This window comes from Neopsephotus bourkii, unplaced genomic scaffold, assembly GCF_033783945.1.
Source record: "Neopsephotus bourkii isolate Nb327-2 ecotype Australia unplaced genomic scaffold, CSIRO-AGI_Nbou_v1 NB_716, whole genome shotgun sequence".
Taxonomy (NCBI): Eukaryota; Metazoa; Chordata; class Aves; order Psittaciformes; family Psittacidae; genus Neopsephotus; species Neopsephotus bourkii.
The window spans coordinates 1,474,530-1,496,464 of record NW_026901215.1 but is presented as its reverse complement, the minus strand read 5'-3'; the positions used below and the strand labels follow the sequence as shown (position 1 = coordinate 1,496,464).

The 21,935-nt window shown below is 45.1% G+C and overlaps 1 protein-coding gene across 6 annotated transcripts in view; it reads left to right on the top strand.

Annotated features, from left to right (window-relative positions):
• The window catches only part of NRG2 (neuregulin 2), a 151,544-nt gene that overhangs the window by 114,944 nt on the left and 14,665 nt on the right, over window positions 1-21,935 (top strand). For 4 of the 6 annotated variants that reach the window (XM_061354020.1, XM_061354019.1, XM_061354017.1 and 1 more), the window contains 2 exons: window positions 4,969-5,089; window positions 14,535-14,593. In XM_061354020.1, the coding sequence (XP_061210004.1) occupies window positions 4,969-5,089; window positions 14,535-14,593 (180 nt within the window). Of the gene's footprint in view, window positions 1-4,968; window positions 5,090-14,205; window positions 14,283-14,534; window positions 14,594-21,935 lie in introns of all 6 variants that reach the window. The other 2 variants (XM_061354021.1, XM_061354018.1) reach the window with 1 other exon arrangement.

Here is a 21,935-nt window from a genome sequence, read left to right as displayed (position 1 = left end):
GAACTTCAAATCTGCAGCTATTGATCCTCATGGTCCCCACGGGAACTGGGAACATAATTCCTGCAGGATCTATTTTGGTAAAATGCAGGGGTAAATATTGGGTTATTTCCAAATGAATAAACACACAGGAGCAGAATTTTTACGAGCTCCAAGGTCCCCAGACTGTTGCCAGGTGAGCCCCAATCTGCACAGACCCATCTGATTCTGTGTGCAGAGAGCAGTGAGCACTTAGCCTCTCTGTTCAGGTTTATTAAGAGAAGAGGGTGTCATGCCAGACGTACAGAAACCTGCCATAGGGAGAATGGTTAGAATCAACAGCTCCTCCATGCATTAATCAGTGTAAATCATGGATTTAGTGTGGCTCACGCCAAGATTACAGTGCTACAGCTAAGGAATAGCTTGGCCAGACACCTTCTCATCCATGTTCTTCTGACAAGCTGTTGGATGAACTCGGTGGAGAGGAACCTCAGCAATTCTGTGTTTTATCAGTAAGTACATGAGGCATATACAGAGCAGGCAATCTGTATACACTCTCCAACCAGCTGAGTTCATCTGTCTAACTGAATGTCTAAATATTGAGAGAATGAAGTGTCTGTACTCTATGAACCCCCCAGTCAAAATTAGTTATAACACAAAGGAGCAGCGAACCTGTCGCAGTCTCCCTGCTCTCCTCGACAGTAGCTGGAGTTTGTGAAAGCCCAACTGTAATTTATAGTCCAAGCTGCATTAAGTAACTCTTTGCAGGGTGAGTATTCCACCAGATCTCTGACGGCGGGCTGGTGAGCTGCCTGTAAAAGTTAAATGACGTGCATGGTAGGAATTGTGTAAGGATCCGTGCACAACCATTAATGGCCTTTCTGTGCAGATGGATTGTATGAAGGGAAGTCCACATGGCAATGTCAGTGTCTGTGGCTCTCCTCTCTTGCCCTGTCATTGATGTTAATCCCAAATAACCTTGGTGTGGGATAGAAAATAGATGCTCTGAATGACTACATTGCTTTAAATCTCTCTTGTGTTTATGCTGCGCTATGCTCACTGTCTGGAACAGCAGCAACAAAACGTGTCTTCAGGTTGTTCTCAATCACATCCATCAAGACACAGCCCTCTTTTCCCCATCCTCACCTCCTTACTCCCTTCTGCTTTGTTCTCAGCCCTGGGACTTTCCAGATAGGGAAGGAGGTGCTGGCTGTGCCTGTAAAGCCACTGACAGCTCAGGGGACATGACAGGGGATAATGACTATTTTTTCTAATATAAGGTCCAGGAAAAGGCAGGTTTAAAATCAATAGCTGGAGATGTGTCTTTGCACACTGTGTGCGTAACGTGGAGCTCTTGTCACAAATAGTGTGGATATTACAAGATTTGTTCAAACAGCAACTACACATGTTCACGGAAGAGAAACCCATCAAAGGCTATTAAATGTCAAGACACTGTGGCTAACTTAGGTTGTCTCTGAGCAGCTCATCCTAGATGTCCAGAAGAAAATTATCATTGCAAGATTGTGCTTATCTTCTTCCTTAAGCATTGCCTATCGACCACTGTCAGAGTCAAGACAGGGCTTTGGTTTGACCAGTACTGCACAGCTTATAGTCTTATGAAGGCCTGTATTTCATGGCACTCTCTTCTCAGGAGGGAGCTGGGCTGACTGCCTCTTTTTGTAGCCTTTGCTACATCTCTGCTGCTAACAAATGGACCATGGTAATACGAATCTGTGACTCAGTTTTAAAACACTTTGTGCTTCTTTGGGAGAAAAGGCACAGTACTTGAAGAAAACAGGATTTAAAAGATGACAATAAGATGCTGCTAGGAGAACTGATGAACCATGTATTTTTACGACAGGCGTAGCTCTGTTGACAGCTCTCTTTCTAGCAGTACACAACATGCATGTTCCAAGCCTCAGTCATGTTAGATTCTTTTGTTTTTGTTTAAAAGGAACATTATTGTTCATATGAGATGAAAATCCCATACAATCTCTAGCTAGTCAGCACTGTAATCCACTCTGGTATCACAACATCACACAGCACTGCATCTCACTGTCTACCTTTTCTGGTGGAAGTGGTACCTTTTTATCTGAGGTGCTTTTTATGGGCAGGTTTCTGGCCTGTTTTTATTTCTCCTTCTCTGCTTCCCCCTTACTGTGGGAAGGCTTGCTCCAGAATCCTTTCCTGTAGGATTTATGACGTGAGACTTTGCCAGATGGATTGTTTTGCTTGCTAGCAACCAATACATTTGATGGTTGCAGGGGTGACAGCTTCCTGCAGTCTGTGCTTGTTCTTCAACCGTGTGCCTTTCAGTTTGCACCAGTGCTCTTGTTCGTGAAGCTTCAGTGCTCCCTGATCTGATGGCACACTTGCAGCTGTAGCAGAGACCTGTTCATTGTGCAGTTATAAGGTACATCACCAAAAGCATGCACTCCAAACCAAAGCTTTCACAGCTCCTGTGCTGAGTGCTGGCTCAGAAGCACTCAGGGACCCTTCGAAGGGACAGTGTCTGTCTCCTGTGTCCCTGTTCCCATGCAGGTTTCACATTTCCCTGGCAGGCCCCTGCTTGCTCTGTCACTGCTTTCAGTGCAGCCAGCTCCAAGGGAGATGCAGGCAAGAAGGGAAGCTCCTACTGGTGTGGCAGCACAACCTGCATCTTCCCATGCATGTGCACAGTGAAGCCCATGCACAGCCTGGCTCTGATGGCCTTTGGGGATACAGCCGCATGCTACCAGGCTCGGTTTTATCTTCATGCTCATTTTTAAAATGATCTGTGGTGTCAAGGCTTGTGTTAAGTGCTGGATCAAGTAATAGCTAAGGGAGAGCCCTTGCAAAGAAAGTCCAGCTGCTAGCACACCCCATTAGAACTCCTCCATCCTGAACCCACAGTTCCCCATTGGCCTTAGAGGAAATGTGCTACAATCTCATACAGGTATAAATTACACAGACTTGTTAGAAAGCCATTACGATGGCTTTGGGTTCTGGTTCCCATTAATCTTACCTGGAACTGAGCACTGAATTTCCTTACTAAAGTTTGGAAGTTTTCATACTTGAGGAGTTTTTGCAAGGCCTTCTTTGGTGGCTTGGCCAAATCAGGATCTGTTCTAAAACCCAGACACACTCCAGTATGTACCCTGCTCTGCACATTCGGCTCCCAGCTGACTGGCATGCCCTAAGAGGGAGGCAGCTATTTGCTGTCCCAGGGCCATGTGCATTTTCAGTCTTCACTGAAGTATTTGCCCTGTCTTCTTTGCAGAGCACTTTGGGACAACTTGCTCTGCCCTGGATAGCTGTGAAAAGACAACCCCAGAGGCAATGGTTATTCAAGGCAAAGCATAGAAATAGCTCTGTTTGGTGCACAGCTCTGTCTCTGTTCAGACAGTGGAAGGCGTTGACTTCCCTGTGGGGACAGAAGACAATGGGGTTGGGCAATGCATTGGTTCAAGCAATATGAACAGTAAGCTTGGCTCTGTCTTGAGCTGTGTGCAGGTAGCAGCATGGGCTACCCCTGCTGTGCACAGCCTGGTGAGCAAACTCCTCATTCAGAGAGGAATGGGCCCCATGGAGTCTTACTAAAAGTAAAAGAGACAGAACACCCTTGTATGGTTGCTATGTGCCAAGCATCACCCAAATGTGAGAGGCTTCACAGGGTGCTGGGAGCCCTCTCTTACCGGTGAGTGCAGGTGCTGGGATGGAGCTTGAAGTGTGAGAACAGAGACCGTGGCCCTGGTGGTGTGAGCTCCAGCCTTCTTCCTGAGACAATGAGGTGTTCAGTCTGCAGTGACAGCCTCTCTGTGAGGTTTGTTCATACTTTGGAAAACAGGGTGCAGGAGGGTATCTCCTTAGAAACCTTGAGTAGCAGCATAAAGGGCATGGGAAAGTGGGTAGCAACCACATCGCTGGAGATGTGTGTTAGGATATAAGCAAGGTGGGTAGTCCAGGAAGAAGGACTATCTTTAATGAGGTTAAGTATTCAGCTGGAAAAAGCAGATGCTTTTGAATGCCCAGCCCTTCTTTCAGTTGTGTGAAGATGGTTCTGCATTCCCCAAAGCTGGTCTGCTTTTGTAGCCTTTATCAGTTGCTTTAACAAAAGGTTTTGCCTGTCTAGAAGCCTTTGTTTTCCCATGCAGACTCTGTGTTCTGGGCTGTAAATTTGTCTGAATCGTTCAGATAGGAATTGCAGTGAAATTCTGCAGAGTCCTGTCAGCTTTGTTTGTAGCTTACATGGCTGGAAAGCTTGTCTCCAGCAAGAAAGCTGGATTTGGAAAAGCCTCCCTATCCCCAGGAAACTTGCTGGCTGCCTCCCTCTTAGCACAGACTGGGGCTGACTGACTTCTACTGCTGAACTTCTGCTTGATCTGTTGAGGCAGCCCCACTGGGGCATAATAGAGAAATGCTCAGATGCGGGGGGGAGAGATGGGGCTGTTCTTGCTTGAGCTGGACCTGTTTTGGTGACAATGAAGACACTTGCTTCTGGCTCCGAAAACATCCTTCCTCCCAGAGATGTGGAGCAATGAAATATTCCCTGCTATATCTCTGGATCTTGGTCCGGTATCATGGCACAAATCAGGCTTCAGCAGCATGCCACTGTGATTCTGTGAGCCTGCAGCACATGTTCTTCCTTACCTGCTGCCTGCAGGTGCAGGGTTGCATGAATGGGTAAGGGGGGGGCAAGAAGAGATGGGAAAGGGAGCTTGTAACTACAGCTTGCCAAAAGGATGATCTTATCCTGCCATGCTGGCTGCTTAGAGGAAGGCATGTCCTCAATTCCTCACTCAGTTGGCCACTGCAGTGGGAAAAGAAAGGTCAAGTTGCAGCTGCAGGACTTGGGGAGGTGAAGTTTGGTCTAAAAGCATAGGCTAAGGTTTGTATCTCTGGGGTTTTCATTTTGGCAAATGAACTAATTGAACATTGTCTAAGAAAACAGCATTGCCCAACAAAGGAAATAACAATATATCCTTTTTTGTGTGTTTATTTTTGTCCCTGCAGTAACCACAACTCTCTCCTCCTGGTCCGGGCATGCTAGAAAATGCAACGAAACAGCCAAGTCCTATTGTGTCAATGGCGGGGTATGCTACTACATCGAGGGGATTAACCAGCTGTCTTGCAAGTAAGTGAGTGTAGTTCTTGTGTCAATATGGGAATTACTTCACTGGGGGAGAGGAGACTGCAACTGCTTGGGAATTCCTCTGGCAGTGGCAGTTTGAGCTGTACAGGTTCAGAAAGGGAGACCAGAAGTGGGGAGGAGGGGTCATAGCTCCTTTTTGTGTGTGTGCTACTGTTCACTTTCCCTGACTTTTTCTCCAAGAATGTGTTTGTCCCAGCTGTTTCCTTTCCTATCTTCCCTTTCTCCTCTGCAGCTTCAGGGAAGGTCAGGTCCCTTTTGCTTTCCCTGAGCTAGGTTAAGCTGACACATCCTCCCATCCAAGCAGGGGGGCTTTTCCCAGGGCATAGCCACCTCCATCCTCCATGGCTGGAGGGTTTCCTTGCTGAGACCTGCCTCTGACTCCTGCTGTCTGTGCTTCGTGGGCCCAGAAGTGGGTTTAGTGCATAGCTGTTCACCACACTGTGCCACTGTGGGTTATTTCTCCCTTTCAAATGTTAAAACCTGAAAAACAAACATAAAAACCCAAAACCCAAGCAGGGAGACATACCAAGTTATCCTTAAAATGGAATTTCTGGGGAGTTTGAAGTGGGGCTGCATAGTCTGAGAGATGTGGAATGGGATGTGAGACATTTTCACCTCTGGTTCAAACCTATCACAGCCAGCAAGCTTAAAAGCATCTCACAGCTCACCCTGTAAGCCTAGTGGGGACTGTGAATGACAAATGCAGTCTGATTGTCCATGCTGGAGATGTAGGTACCTAAAGCCTATCTGTACCTGCTGCTGGGCTCCTGTGGAGTGAGCATGAGGTGGTGCCCTGTGTGTGCTGAGCAGATGCAGTCAGCTCCTGAGCTCACCTGGGGATCCAGGATCACTGTGCCAGCTTGGAGAAGCCCAGAGCTGACTATTTTCTCCCTGCATGGCTCAAAGACCTCTCCATGGAGATGCACAGCCAAAGGTATTTTAATCTGTGTATGTATGTCAAACTAGTACCACTGGTGCTGTGTGGTGTGGTGCTCACCAGACACCTCAGCTCCTCAGGCCTTGAAGGACACATCTGAAGAGAACCATCACCCCTTTTGGAAGGGTTGTGAGCTGGGTTATGCTTAGCACAACTCCTCCCTTCTCCCAACTCTTGTTTTGGCAGGGAGCAGTAGGAAAGGCCATGTGGAAATGCGTTCTGAGATCCTGTGCTCTTACTTTCCAATGCAGGATCAGCTGTGGTGGGAAGGACATAGGATGAGCAGCATCTTCCAGTTCTGCCAGGCTTGCCCCTTCACACATGAAAAGAGCCAGGTAGGACAGAAATCACATGCTGTGGTCCTCCATGTTTCCCATGTGTGTGAAGAGCTGCAAGAGCAGCCTTTGCACACCACAGACTTGTGTTTCAGGGTAGCTGTCTCTGCCATTGGCTTCTTGATGGCACTGTAAGTTCATCTTGCCAGGGTTCCCAATAGGAAATATGGGGAAGCTCCGTATGGTGAATCAGTCGCTTCCATTATTCTGGTGTAGCTGTAGCCTCGGGAATTCCCAGCAGTTCCAGTCCTTCCATGCTGGGGAGGGCCAACCCTTGAAGACCAGAGGAATGAATGAATCAGTATCTCTACCTCTTACGCAGTGCAGTGATGCCAAAAGCATATATCTCAAGACTATTTCTTTTGAGAAGAACTTGAATCCAAACCAAGACTTTTCAAATTGAACCAATTTCTAATTACAGCAAAAGTTACCTGAACTCCTCAGCTATGATGGTAAAGCTCCATTTTTCTTAACAAAGAATACATATGGTAATTATCAAGTGTCTCCAGCAGACAGGCTGTTTTAGCCAGTGTAATTCCAGCCTTGCAACGAAACAGTCTACCTTCAACCCAGGCTGCTACAATAGCTGATGAACAGAGGGGAAGATCAGTGATGGATTCCATTAAGATTTTATGTGCCCTACAATCCAGACCTAATCATGTCATATAATTTGAAAGCCTTAATTCCTTCCTTGCAGATGATGAAATTATTTCCTTTCTGATAAGTCCTAAGGTACCAATTGCTAAAATTCGATGATAATTGAATGGGTGTGTGTGGAAGGGCAGCAAAGTGTTAACCAAAACGAGGTGCTTTGAAGGTCTGCACTGTCATTACTCATCTGCCAGAAAAGACAGCTCTGTCTTAACAGGAACTCAGGGGACCCAAATGCCTTCCACTCAGTACAGTGACTTCTGATCTTACTGCTTGAGGAGATATCTGGATGCTCAGTCTCCTTGAGTGTTTTTATCATCAAATCATAGGCTGAAGATAAGAAATCCTGGCTTTTGAAGTGGTGATTTTTAGAGTTTCTGGACTCTAGAAGATAATAGTTATTAAGGAATGCAGAAACATTTGAACTGGACATAGTATTTCTCATAAATTGGCTTTTCCAGTAACAGAGATGATTCTTGGAGAAGGCTGACAATGAATAAACAGACTTTGCATTTGTCTGCCTGAAAACTAACAGAATGCTGGAATGTTTCACAGCCGCTTTGTTGCAGCAAGACAGGAGATCTGGCGTTGTGGTTCGTGAAAGCTACAATGGTACAGATTCGGAGGAGAAACCAGAGGAGGCAAGAGGCAGGCTTTGACCTGCATTTTTGACCTCAGTAACGTGGGAGCTAGCCTTGGTGCTCCAGCCACACCATGTCTCTGAGACATGCGCATGGAGATCAACAGGTTCTTCTGCACACAACATCTTTAAATATCTCAGAGGTCAAACAAGAGCTGCATGAGCATCTACAACGAGGAACAACACATATGTCCATGCAGTGTTCCCACTTTGCTGTTCTGATTAAAGACAGTAGGGCCTGGGGGAGGGTGTCTTCTGGCACCAAGTGCCAGCTTGTAGTCCTCCTTCACTGGGTGCTTAGTTTATTCCAGCACCTGGGCACCCATTCTTGTTACCAGCCTTTCCAATAGTGGCTATCAGAAACTTTTACCGTGTTCTTTCCTACCTGCCACCATCCTGTATCACTTTCCTGGGCTGGATTTCATGGTTTGATGCTGCCCACAAACATAGAAGATCCTTCCTGTAGATTTTAACCTGGCACTCCAGAGCAAAATGGGCAGCTAGGTTCTCCAACGATTTATTCTCCTGAAGTGGCTCATGCTTGATTTGTTACAGATATCCCCTGAATTGGCATGTGGCCTCCTTTTTTTTTTAACAGGCTTCCCAGAAACATGTTCTTCCTGGTCTTTTAATTCTGGGGAACAAACTGTTTGCCTGTAAAGCCACTTTTTTCATCCTCTTTCAATACTCTTCAGCTGGACCTTGAACGCTTTCTTCACAGGGGAAAGCCCAAACAGACTTGCAGCTCTTCCAGAAATTGTCTTTTTTGGATTGTGTGCTTCCATAATTTTGTCCTTAATTAGAATTAAATTCTACACATGCTAGTGTCAAAGGAAACCTGAACATGATACAATCTGTGCTGTTATCCCGACTCTGCAAACAGACCAGCTGGAAGTTAGATGGGAGAAGTGTGATTTGCCTCAGATGTCCTGCAAATTGTCAGTATAAACCCAGGAAACGACTGAGCTACACACATACAGAATTGACTCAACAGTAAATTAAAAAGCCCTAGGCTCTTGTTGACAGGAAGAATTTCTCGATCCTTCTCCACACCTTACAAGCTGACTTGGTTTCTCACCATGACTGTGGGGAAGTGGTGAGTTTGAGTAGAAGTTCCAGTGTCTGCAGAAGGGATGCTCACAAGCATGTCTCGAGGTCTTCAGCTGGTCTGGGGCAAAGGAGAACAGTGTTTGTTGTGTCTACCTTAATGTACTGCTTGGGATGGCGAGCAGCCTCTGATCTTGGGTCTGCCTTGGTCTTGCAGCCCATTGGCTTTTTGGCACAACCTAGAGCAGTTTGAGGCCTCGCTAATCTTTTATTCCTGGGTGCCATGCATAAGTACTCCTTTTTCCAGTTAGGTCTTGGCACATGTTATCTACAGTTGGGTCTTCTCAACCAAACAAAGAAGCAAAGCCAAGTCTCATCACTGCACAGTCCTTTCTGCCCACTTAAATGTGCTTCATGACTCATTTGTGTGGTGAATGTAATCAAAGTGGATGGTACCATGGGCCAGGATCTTCCTAAATTGCATGGAATCAGAAGACTTAGAGCTTTATAGAGCAGCATCCCCCCTTTATGTTGGACTACTTGTGCTTGCAAGAGCCAGGTTGAAGGATTTACAAATGCTGACAGATAAACACTGTCTGGGTTTGAGCTGACAGCATTGCATTACATCAGAGAGTGAGGGCAGGGGCCTGGAGGACCTCAGACAAAAAGTGAAAGTCAGGGAGAGAATAAAAAGCAAAACAAAGTGAAGGAGAAAAGATCAAATAATTTTTAAACCAGTGGATGTATGCAAATCACCAGTTTACAGAACTACACGTTCACCTCCTAGGGGCCTCCTCCACGTATGTTGTTTCCTGCAGGTTTTCCCAGGAGATAGGAAAGATTATTCAGAAGGGTTAGCCACATTGCCAGGCTGCCTGTGCTGTCCAGAGCACCATTCAAAGGGGTAAACAGGCTGATCCTGTCCTCCCTGCAGCACAGCTTGCTCAGCTCCCCTGTAATGCCAGGAGCTACACCACCCCTCTTGATGACTCTACTGATAGGTCAGCACAAGCTGCACGTTGCACAGACACAAGGATACCTCTTTGTCATGGATATATAAGCAGTTCTGTGGGGAGGTGTTGCAATGTCCTTGGAAATGAAGAGCCCACGGTGTTGAGCTAGGGGTGAAAATCTCCACATCCTGTTCCAAACCTTCTGAGCCAGCCAGGACTCATTCAATGAGTCCTGCGTGCTGTTTATCATGGGTGATGAGATTAGCTACCTTTTCAGGTTCAAGTAGCCCACCTATGAATCCCATCCAATGTGTCTTTTTCAGTGCACATGTAACTATAGCAGACCCTTGAGCACCATCAGTGTGAAAACTGATCCTGCAACAGTGAGGCTCAGAAAAGACAACAGCACAGATCCTGCTGAGTTCCCACAGCTCGGTTGGAGCTGCACTGTTGTCTTCACTGAGCTCATAGGTGGGTGTCCCTGCAGTTCGGACTCTACTGTACAGCAAACATGCCTTGATTAGCTGCTCTGGATAAGGCCTCTGAATTTATTCTGGTTGTCTTCTTTTCTTCCCATCAGTGATTTTGTGGAGTTCAGCCTTTTGTGGCTCTCCAGAACCTGATCATCTGGGACTGGTCAGGGGACAATGACAGAACTGTCTTCTTTTTCAGCCCTTCACACAACTAAGCAACATGCATGAAACATTTCTCCGCTTGCTATATCAGTGCATTGTGTCTTTTTTGCTGCAGCTTCTCCTTAGCCTGTTATTATGAAGCACCTGCTCCTTCACATTGTTCTATAACATGGATTGCACTGAGAGCTACCAAATTTGGCACACTTTAATTAAGATCTTGGGGAGCAAAGGAAATGTGCCAACCCTTGAAAGATTCAGATCAACTGCTGGGCAGAAAGAGTGTTGCTTCCAGCAGGAAACATTATGATAATGGTGTTATTAATTAATAGTAGCAAATAATAATTAACAATGATTCTTGCTCTGCCCAGATACAGGACAAAAGGTCAAAGCTTCTCAATTTTCATAAAAAGTGCTCTGCAAACAGCACAGGAATGGGTCTTTCAAACCATTTTGGTTTGTACTTTTCAAGGTGCTTTATTTGGCTGATCATCTTACGGCAGTTTTCTTTACCATGTAAATAAATTCATCCTGAAAGCAAGAACAGAACTTTGTGGATGTTTTTGATATGGAGTTTTAAAAAAAAAAAAGAAGTCTGAAGCAATTGATGAAAACTGAAAGATTTGGACATTTTCCATTAACAACAGAATCTGGCCATAAGAATTTTGGCAGTCTTGAGGTTGTCCACACAGACTAGAGAGGGGACAAGGTGCTGTCTGCAAGAGGTTGGTGCAGCCTTGTACTTCCCCAAGATGGGTCTTACAGGTCCAGCTTTGTCCTCTTCCCTTGGCCTTTGAGGAAAGACGTGTTTGGCCTCCAACACACCACTGAGCTGATGAGGAAAAGGTCTTCCTTTGGAATAGTCCACCATCTGTGTAGTCTCTGCAAGAGTTTTCAAAAGTAGGAGGGATTCTGTTTTGCTGGGATAGCCATCCAAAACGTCTTGGCTAGAGTCAAATGTGCAGGAAGAAGGATGCCATGATCAAAGACCATCTCATGCCTCTTGAACTTGGTGAGCCTTACCTTTCAGATATATCCCTCAGGGCATGTGCTTGGCCACTGAAGAAAAGCTGCCCAGAAGCCCTTACCACAGGTCGCAGATCCTGCATGCAGAAGGGGTCCTTTCCATCGTTCTTCCTGTCCTGACAGGGAGACTCATGTGCCATGTACACTAGAAATTTCAAGTCTAGGGCCATAGTAATGAGTAACAAAGCGTCTTCACCAGCTTACAACTATGAGACAGCTAAAAAAAGGAATCATGATCACTGCAGTCTTTCAAAGGTCTGCTGGTCACTGTTGATGCCAGCACCCTTTTTTATGAGGAATCAGGACCCAGGGATGCCAGAGCATTTTGACAGCTTGTATACTAGCTTGGGAGGTGACAGAAGGTGCTCGTGTTCATGAGAGTTTATTTTCTGTCACTTTTCCCACTGCTGATTCACTGGTAGCTAAAGATGAAAAGCCTGAGTTGTCCTAGACACAGACAAGACTGTTGTCTACTGCCTTCTGTCTAGCAAGATCTTCTCCCCACCCACATTAGGCTGACTGCAGTGATATGATAAAGGGCTATATGGTAGCTGTCACAGCATCAAAGCTTCTTTGACACTCTTCTGTTTTGCTTTTACACTTCTCACCAGTTTCTTCCTCTGGGTTTTTATTTCCTTCCACCATTTTGCACATAATTTTTAGTCTTTCCTTAATGGCATGCAGCTTCAGTCACAGTGAAGTTCCAGCCTTGGCTGACCTCTTGCAGATTTGCACCTGAGATAGTTTAAACTCTTTAGACAAAAGTGCCCTTTTTGAGGTGGGTAGGACATCTGCTTCATTCAGCAGCACCAGAAACCCTTCAGAGCTCTCACAACATATGTGAAATCTCAGATCCCAGACAAATGGACAGCACATTGCAAGCTAAACTGCATACCTTTGAAGATCCTGTGGACAAATTCATGACTCTCCCAGTTGTGATGAATAAACTTCAAAAACGATTGGGAAGATGCCTTCTATTTTGGATGCCTCATTCAAACCCCAATGGAATCACTTAAAGGTTGCTCCAAAGTTGTGCTTCCATAGGGTTGTCCTTGTGAGTCTGCATCACCCAACTGACTCAGGTTTGTGCTCTTTGATTGCCAACAAGGCATCCTCTTCAATCCACTCCCAGCACCAGTGTCCTCTGTTTCATCATGGGGAGGTCAACAGGTCTCATTGATGCCTGATGGTAACCCCTTGGGCTGGGCTTTACCTGGGAGCTGTCTGGGCTCCCTGGTACTGAAACAACGTTGCTGGCATGTCTCCCTTCCCTGTGCTCCAAGATGAATGTCCAGGAATGGGAAAAGAGGGTGAATTTTCCAAGGATATCTGCCTGACCAGGGAGTGACATTTCCAGTTTCAAAAGTTACTTGGATACCAAAAAAATGAAGTGGATGACGGGGGAGTTTAGTGAAGCCTCGTGCAGAGCCATTCCTTTGAGTTGTCCCCAATCAGTTCAGGGTGCACAAATAGTCCAGCACACTCCCATATGGAAGTGTTAGCACAGGTCCCGGAAACCAAATGCTATGTAGCATAGAAAACAGGTTTAGTCATGGGCATTGAGGGTGCACCAGCTTTTGTGCTCAGTGCAGATCTATCAAAACTGCAGTGAAAACCAGCAAGAAACCAAATTCCAAAGTAATGTCAGTCATGGAGCGTCTAGCAAAGCTTTCTTCTGTGAGAGCGACGGCACGTGATATGTCTCCCTGGACCCTGCCTTGAAGAACTGGAAAATGCATTCTTTAGGGGAAAGATGGACATGTTTGGAGCTGTGGAGGTGATGAAGTGGAGAAAGACAGTAGATGGGATGAAGAGATTATGCAGCTTTTTATTGGCTGTATCTTTTCCTTGGATCATGCTGGATTCAGAGCTGTGTCTTAAGTTCAGAAGAGGGAGAATTCAGCTGGGCAGGGAGGCAGTTACATGTAAGAGCTACGACTTCAAGAAACCTAGGGATAGCTTTGAGTGACTATCCAAGGAGGCCAGAAGATGTGAAGGGAGAAAGAGAGAAGTTCCTGATGGAGAAGTGTTTGACCACCCCTGGCTGAGCTCCCATTTCCTCCCAGGTTCACCCTTGGTTGATGGTGTGTCACAGCGCAGAGGGTGCAAGTGCTGCTGCACTGAGTGTGGTCCAGCAGCTCCTGCTGCACCCCTGCCTTGTTCCCCTGCTCCCCAGACCTAGCTCAGCCTGCAGGCTGCTCTGAATAGCACATGCCTGGCAGCCCTCATCAACAGGGCACTGTCTCCACCACTACAGCATCATGGTGAGGTACAGCTGGTGCCCCATGAGCTGTCGCATCTCCATCCATCACATAACTTCAGGAATACCCTGAGACAGCCTTGCAACTGGGCAGCAAATGAGACCTGTTGGGTTCAGCTTTCTTCTCTGTCCCTTTCTCTCTGTTAAGACAGAGACTTTGCACATGCTTCCTCTCTAATGGCAACCTTTTTCCCTGGAGCATCCTGTGGGTACTTCTGGGGTAATGATGGGAAGATGCTTGCCACATACAATGCTCGCTGTTGCCTGAGCAGCTACTCACCGCACTGTGGTGCCTCTTGCCAGTCTTGTCTAGGTAGCAGCTCCAAGGAGAGCTTCTGAAAGTAGCATCCAGCCCATCTCAATCTTCCTGCCAGCAGGTGCTTCTAGCAGGTGAGAAGGAAGGAAAGAAGGGGTTTGGCTGGCTGCTTAAAGACCCAGGACAAAGAATAGAGCTGGAATGCTGATGTAGCAGGTGCCTGGTTAAAGCAAAGCGAAGAAGAAATGTGCTCATAAAGCCTTTATTTTTTCCGTTCATCACAATGCACTTTTTATTTCTGACCTTAGCCTCGAGAATGGTGCCAGACATGTTCTGTGATTTCTCCCCTTTTCCCCTCCAGATGTCCAAATGGATTCTTCGGACAGAGATGTTTGGAGAAACTGCCTTTGCGATTGTACATGCCAGATCCTAAGCAAAGTATGTTTGAAGATAAAAAATGCACCACACTACTTAAAACCTCCCGGGCACAGCGGTGGATGTAGAGTGGTCTAGTCAGGGATGGCTCTTGGTGTCAGCTTTGGGTTAGGGCTTAGGGATGCAGGTAAGGGTGAAGGCTGAGAGTAGATGGATAGGAGTCATGGCAAGGATCAGAAGGGGCCTCAGTACAGTCTGTTTGGGTGTCATTTTGCTATCTTGTTTCTCTCTTTCTGGTTTTCTTTCTTTCGGTAGGTGTCCGATCGAATTCACAGGAGACCGGTGTCAGCATTTCGCAATGGTCAGCTTCTCCAGTATGTCTCTTTCTACTTCTCTCTCTGCCTGGTTGTTGTAGCTCTGTGTCGTGTCCTTAAAGCAGGTTCTTCTGTTCTCCCAGAGCCCTTTTCCTGTCTTGTGCACTCCCAGCTCTGCTTGGCCGTAAGAGGAGCTGCGATCATGTCCAAGAGGAGAATCAGGGCTCGTTGTTACCTTCTATTTGTTAGAATGGGTTCAGCTTTCATTTCTGATTGAACTGAATGTTGCTTGCTCTTTTCACGCAAAATGTAAATAAGGCACAAGTTCATGTGGTGTGCTGTGTGAGAACAGTCTGTGTGGTAAGCTGTATCTGGTAGCATTACTGCCTCAAGATGGACTGTGTTGTGCAGTGGAAGAGAAAATAACATTTTCCCATAACTTGAGAGTGGTTGTGTGAGTTGTACCAACTGTGGAAATCACAGTGAGGGCTGTAATGAAATTTCCCCTGAGGTGAGGTTGCGTTTCTGTCTCCAGAAGCTAAACCAAGCATCAGTTGCTGTTCAGATGAGATGGTTGGAGACTGGATCCTGGAGCACACCCAAAGATCTGGACAGGGCACATATGCAGGCCTGGAACCCCAGAGGTCATGTTGGTAGCTGCCACTGTCAGGGCTTCCCACACCTCATTGCCACACAGGGTATGGGCTTAATCTGCTGACTGGGCATCTCAGATTATATCCCTCCCAGACACAGAGATGTTCCTTTCTCTCCTAGGGGCCTCAACATCCTTGCATATGGGTTATGTCTATCTACAGTGATTGATCCTTTAACCCTGTATTCAGTGGATGTAAATACTCTAAAGCCCTTGCACCTAGTCTTTCCAAGTTTCTAGTTTTCAGTTCCTATGGGGTCTAGGTGTCCGCAAATGCCTCACCTATAGACATCATTTCGTTCAAGACAGGTAATTTTCCTGAGTCCATATTCATACAGTGTCCCAGCATCCGGGGGACCCTGTTCTGGATAAGGACTGACCTGAAAGGAGGTGCAGCTAAAGGGCAGGAAATCAGACTCAGTGACTCTTTGTGTGCCCTATCCTGATTCCATGCTGGCTGTTTGGGCCACCACAGATGGTGGTTTTGAAGGGGCTTTTTTAAAAGAGCCACAAATGAGGCTTTAATTAATGAGAACCAGACAAAAAACGCCTTTCCATGGTGACTCCTTCATTGCCAGTACCCCCTCTCTCATGCTATGTAAGAAAACCTGTGGTCCTCATCTTGAACTGGCAATAGCAGGCGTCCCAGTAGCATGTGCTAATAGCTGGTACATGCTGGCATTAGTCTTCTTCTACTAGAGAGCATACAGACAAGATGCAAATGGCCTTTGCGAGGCCCCTGGGACAGCTTGATGTTTTTGCATTGCCTTTTGTTCCAAACTGGCTTCCAAAGTTGAAACCTCCATTGATGTATTCTTTCAGACTGAAACATCCAAGTAAGCTCTTTTTAAAATGACAAAACAAGATGCTCTCTTTTGACCTTTAACCTAGTGCAAAAAGGTTTCCTTCCAGACAGCAATGAGATGCTTGCCCAATGAAGCTGATGGGTTTCAGGAGATGGTGTCCAACAAGCTTAAACATTATTGCTACCATGCTGCAAAACCAAAATGGGTGAAAATGACTTTTATGTCAGGAAAATTGCTTTTCAGAACATTAATGGCAAGAGTAATCAGCTTGTGTTTCTTCCCCAGCCTTCAGAATCCAGCTTTTTATGGGAATGAGATTTGTTTAAATGTTATTTGTGTGTTAGAGGAACCATGCCAGCTTTGAAACAGACACATGTACTTTTCCTTGCCTAAATTCTGCTTTAACCACAGGATAGTAAGGTAAAAACAGCTTAACAATCCAGGGTACCTGTCTGAACTTGGATAAAAATCATCTAAGAAGATGATTCATATGTTTTTATAGCTGTTTTCACTTTCAGGTCACAGTTGGGTAACATACATAGCAGCAGCACCACAGAAAAGCATGCACTGAACTTGCTGTTCTTCTGAATAGGGGAGGCATTTCACTTGAGTCTGGACTGTGCAAATGCTTACTTTCTACTTTAATCAATAATTAGGGCACAGTAGAAGTTGCTGTTGCTCTATAATTCACTCAGTGCTTCATTCTAAATGGGTTCTGACAGGTCAAAAGCTGAAATAGATTAAATGAGGTTCAGGCATTTCCACTGAAAATAAAATAGCTCTGTCCTGATTCATGTTTTGAGATCATTGCCAGCACTTGGCAGATACTTAAATAGTAAATAATGACACCTTGTTTTAAATGCATTTTGGGTATTTTAGGTTTTAAAGCCTAGATTTGAGCCTTCTGATTCTTTAACATAAATATTAAATATTGCAATATGACTTTCAGTAGGCACATCCCACGGCTGAGCGAGAGTCTCTGCAGAGTGAACTAAATTTAAGATGTTGTTCTGAAAAGATATGGCAGATGATTTGCTGAATTTGGGCCACAGATGGGGATGGTGCAGCATCCCAGCATCATGCCAGATGTTGTGCATCTTCCTTCTGGGAGCAGCTTCCTATCTCACTGATTTAAACCCTTATTCAGGTTTTGCTGAGGTAAAGCTCCCCATGTTCCCTAGGAGTTCAGGCTGTCTTTGTCTGGTTGACAGGTAGATCTGTTTCTAATCCGATTTTCTGAAATACCTGCTACACCACTGCAATTATGAATATGAAAATCAGATGTATTTAAATAGGTTTTCTTGCATGTGATGTTTCTCTATGTTGTTGTTACAACCATATGACCAGCCAACAACCAGTTACTGGTTGTACCTGCCAGACGTTATGGATATATAGAGAGAAACTCACTAGGAATTGTATCATTGGGCTTATTGATGATGGCTTCGCGAGTGAAGATCTGGGAAGGGCTTTAACCACGTTTATTACAAGCACGATGACCAAGGGCATGTGGGATATGCAAATCTGGGAAAAAGGGTGCTGAGGCAACCAGGAAGTGTCCGACCACGACTGTTAACTCCTGAGCTAACTCGAGCTACCCATGCACTGGTCTGCCCACATGCAACATTGGATCTTGCAGCTTACCAAAGACCTCCCAGCCTGTCCCAGCTCAGCCCTTATTAGGTGAACAGTGCCTATCTGCTTATAAAGAGTTTACATTTATTTTGCTCACACTGTAAAACAAATGTGATGGGGAATGTGCTGAGATACTGCAGAAAACAAAACCAAACCATGATAAAACTAACGTAAGAAAATACATGCAAACAACATTGCTCTGGCCTAGCAAGGTGCCACTTCCGAGCAGAGCTCCAGTATCTGTGTCAGTTCTCTAAGCCTGTCTTTACACTAAGCTTGCATTAGTCTAAGCCACCCTGATAGTCAGTTTTCTAGCAAGACTCATACCATAATGAGATCTAAGGCAGCACATTTCTTCTGCTCAGCAGTGACTAGGTATGTGTAGACAGTTGGCTACTATCAGTCAGCAGATGGACAATAACCTGGTAAGTAGCAGCAGCACAGATGAGGGGGTTGTCAACACTGGTGCACAGTAATCCCCATCCCAAAAGTATGGACAAAGTCTCAGGAAAACTTAAAAGCTCTGTCGTGTTTGACATAGGTCAGTTTTAGGACACAGTATGACAAATTGTTTTCCCACATTCATGAAGCCTTAAAACTACTACTCCAGAGGTACTGAAGGTGATGAGTACAAACTTGTAAGTTTAGCTGTCAGATGTCACTCCCAGAGCCCTGGTACAGGTACCTGCAGTCACAGATTACCTGTGCCTGGCTGTTCATGCACTAGGGAGAACAGAAGTTGAAAGCATCAAACTGTTGATCCACAGCCTGATTAATCCATAGCATTAACACCTTGAGACCATTTTGCCTTTGCAGTCAGATCTTCATGTCTGCTGGCACACGTGGATGAAAAGTTCAGCAATATCAGAAGAGCCAGGAACTCTAATATGAGACCCTCTAGTGGGCACTGCAGACTCAGTTGACAGTTGTCTCCCGAGTTCAGCTTCAGAGGCACATCTATGTCTTGCAGTGCTTTCCAGAAGGTAGAAGCATGTCCAAAATCATCCTTCCTTATCAGAAATGTTATTTTTAAACTGTGCTGGCACCTGTATTTCATAGCTGCCTGTTCTGCCATTAGCTCTATCTTCTCTCTTCTACAAGAACGTTTTCAGGTCTTTGTAAAACCCTGCTGGAAGTTTACCAATAAGCCACCCAGTTTTGGGCTGGTTGTAAAGGTTTTGTAAACCACGTTAGCAGCTATTTCACTCTTGGTGGTGCTGAAATACTGCAAGTTAAACATTGTGAGTGAGAACATTTATTCCTTGCCTAAGTCTGCACATTTGGAGTCTTTCCACTTGCAGTTTATGGAACAATTTAGAAATTTGGGATGAATTTTTATGTTCATGCTTGCCTCCTGTCTGTGGAATCTGAAATTTCATCTTAACTTTGCTATTTATTCATCTCCCAGAATAATTGTCACTGATCTGGAGGACAAATGTCATAACCATTTATCTTCTTGTTTAGTGAAACATTTTAATTTTCTACTGTGTGACCTCATTACAGTTGAAGTCTGCAGCCCGCGTGTAGACGTCTTGGAATAGAGCTGGCATTCTTATACAATGATTTCTAGCATATTCTGCTTTTTTACCCTATATTTAATTCTTGCTTTCTTTACAAATAGAATTTTAATTTGGAGTTGGAGTCTTTTTACTGGCCTGTTTTGGAAGCACAGAGCAGCATTTTCTGCTATGCACTGGGAGAGCAGCCTTTGTCTTCAACTTTGGGATCTCCTAAGAGTCTGCTATTAAGGCATCAAATCCCTTTCTCAAAGGGGACATAAAAAGCCCATTTTGTTGCAAGGTACTCAGTGTAGTCATCTGGAAACATGGAAGAGAAGACCTTGAGCTGAAAAATCAGTCTTGTAGTTGCAGACTATCTGGTCAGTTCTGCTTGCAGCCGACACTGATACGAAAGCAGATCCCAAATTCCCAGCTCGATATGCCTCCCAGGACTCTCTAACTGAAGTCATCAAAAGTTGAGTGTGATGGGTCTGCCTCCTGATCCTTTGCTGTGTGGCATGACATTTGCCTTGCACAGGTGTTACAGATTCTTTCCAACAACAGATGATGAGCACAGGTATTTTTGAAATGAGAACCACCATCTGTTCTTGAGCATCCATCGCACCGTCACTGGCATGATCTGTGTAATGATCTCAGCAGTATGATTCCTGCCCTACCATAGCACATTTTCTGTAGATTGGACGTCTGAGTCTTCCCACCAGTCATTCTTTCCAAGGAAATTGCTCTCATGGAGCCTATCTAGCCAGAAAAACATGAACGTTTTCTACTTGCAATGTCTTGATACGTATCAGGCTCACTGGGCTGGAAACAGAATTGCATGTTCCCACAGTGGCTCACAAACTGGCTCTAACGCTGCTGACTCAACCACTGTGGAAGCAGAGCAGTGGAGGTTTATCGGGTGACAGGCTTCTTATTTTTCTGAGGGATGGTCCAGCTCACTCTGAAGTCACCAGCCTGCAGCAGAGGAGTGTTGGTCTGTTGGTCATCACCCTGACATGTAAAAATGACCTTATTGAGAGGTAAGGTTTGGACATTTGCTTCTCACACTGAGGTGAAGATCCCTGTGGGATCATTTATCCCAGAGGCACAAACGTACCACTTCAAGCTCTACTGGAAAGGTCTAGATCTCAATTTCAGCTTTACTGTTCATTTCAATTCATTTATTCAGCAGCAGTTTCCTACCTGTTGTGATATGAAAACAAGTGGAAGAATACTTCTTTTTTTTACCTACTTTCTATTTCCTCCTCCACCTTTTGCTCCTCTGAGCCCTAAAACAATATTTAGCAGCTTTTTAAATTCCACAAACATTCTGCAGCTTCTTTTCAATGACACGGTAACCACTGACCACTTAATTACAGGGCAATGACTATGCTGTGGTGTGGCTGGGTAATTACAGGGCTTTTGTGGTTTATCATAACAGGGTTATTCCTCTCCCCTCGATGGCAGGACAGGTTACCCTTTAGGATCTTCTGAAGTTAATTGCATGCTAATCCACATCAGGTTACTAACACACTACTGTTATGTGTCTGGACCCCTGAGGCCTGCAGATTTCTCTGTTTATTTTTATTATACAGTACTGGACAAGCTAAATGGCTGTGCAGTTTATGGAAAGTTTGCTAACTTTCTGTACGTGGAGACCCAATGTGTTGTCCAGCCCTTAATATGAGCATAATGTCCTCTGTCCCCAGCATCACAGAACTGTCTTGCATTGCTCCCTGTACCCCCTGGGGGAAGCCTGGAGCAGGGTACTGCAAGTATTACTCTTGTCAGTACAATTTATTATCCAATAGTCTGTCTTGATGGTCTTCAGATGTTAATTCTCCACTTCATGCCTTGGAACATGCTCTGTGACCCAGAGAGCTCTCTGGGGGACTCAAGTGTGTTTGCAGGGCATAATGCATGCAGTAACTAAACATCTTAACAACTTCTTGGGCAATTTCAAGTCAATGCGAGAATGGGGCCAGTTTTCACAACTGTTTGCTAAGGCTTTTATCCTTCTTAATCATCCCTTGAATCTACAGTCCAGTGCGAGCTATCTTGTCTTGAAGTGTTACTCATAGAATATTATTTTAGATTAAATGTTTTTGTTCATCTTTTGAAACAGGTTATACAGAAAAACATAGGTAGGGATCAAGTAAGCATAGGACTTTGTCTGATGATGAGAAAAAGAATCCACCACAAGGTTTGTGACAATGGGTCCACAGAAAACCCACCTACTGGAGCTCCTAAATCCAACTGGGGTTTCTCTTTCACTCCACTTCATCTGACTGTCAACCTTTGGGGGACTTGAGTGAAGGCCCATGCATCACTTGACTCTTCAGCAAGCCCTGCTCTGAGCAGCCGAGTGGTACCAATATGGATGATGGTGTCTGACCTGAATCCCACACAGATGTGCTGCAGCTGAGATGAAGAGTGTGAAAATGAATAATTTTTGTCATCTCTTTCAACTTTTTTCCTTTTTCCCTTGCTCACCTCTCCCGTGCGCTCTGCCTTTCTCTCTTGAACAGCCTTCTGTCATACATACAGTAGTTAGGTGTTGGAACACTTCCAAACTAGGGTCCAGTCTCCTGTAAGATCAGCACAGAAAAGACTATCTTACCTTTTAGGTACAAGAAATAATGTAAACACTGCAAAATACTGCATTAAAGAAGCCAGTAGGTATTGATTCCTTAACACTGATGGCTACATTAGGAAGAATGGGTTCTATTTAAGTCCAACTTTTTCAGAAAGGTTCAGCAGGCACATATGGAATGAAATTTTCCAGAAAACATACTCATTACAAATAGTTTGGG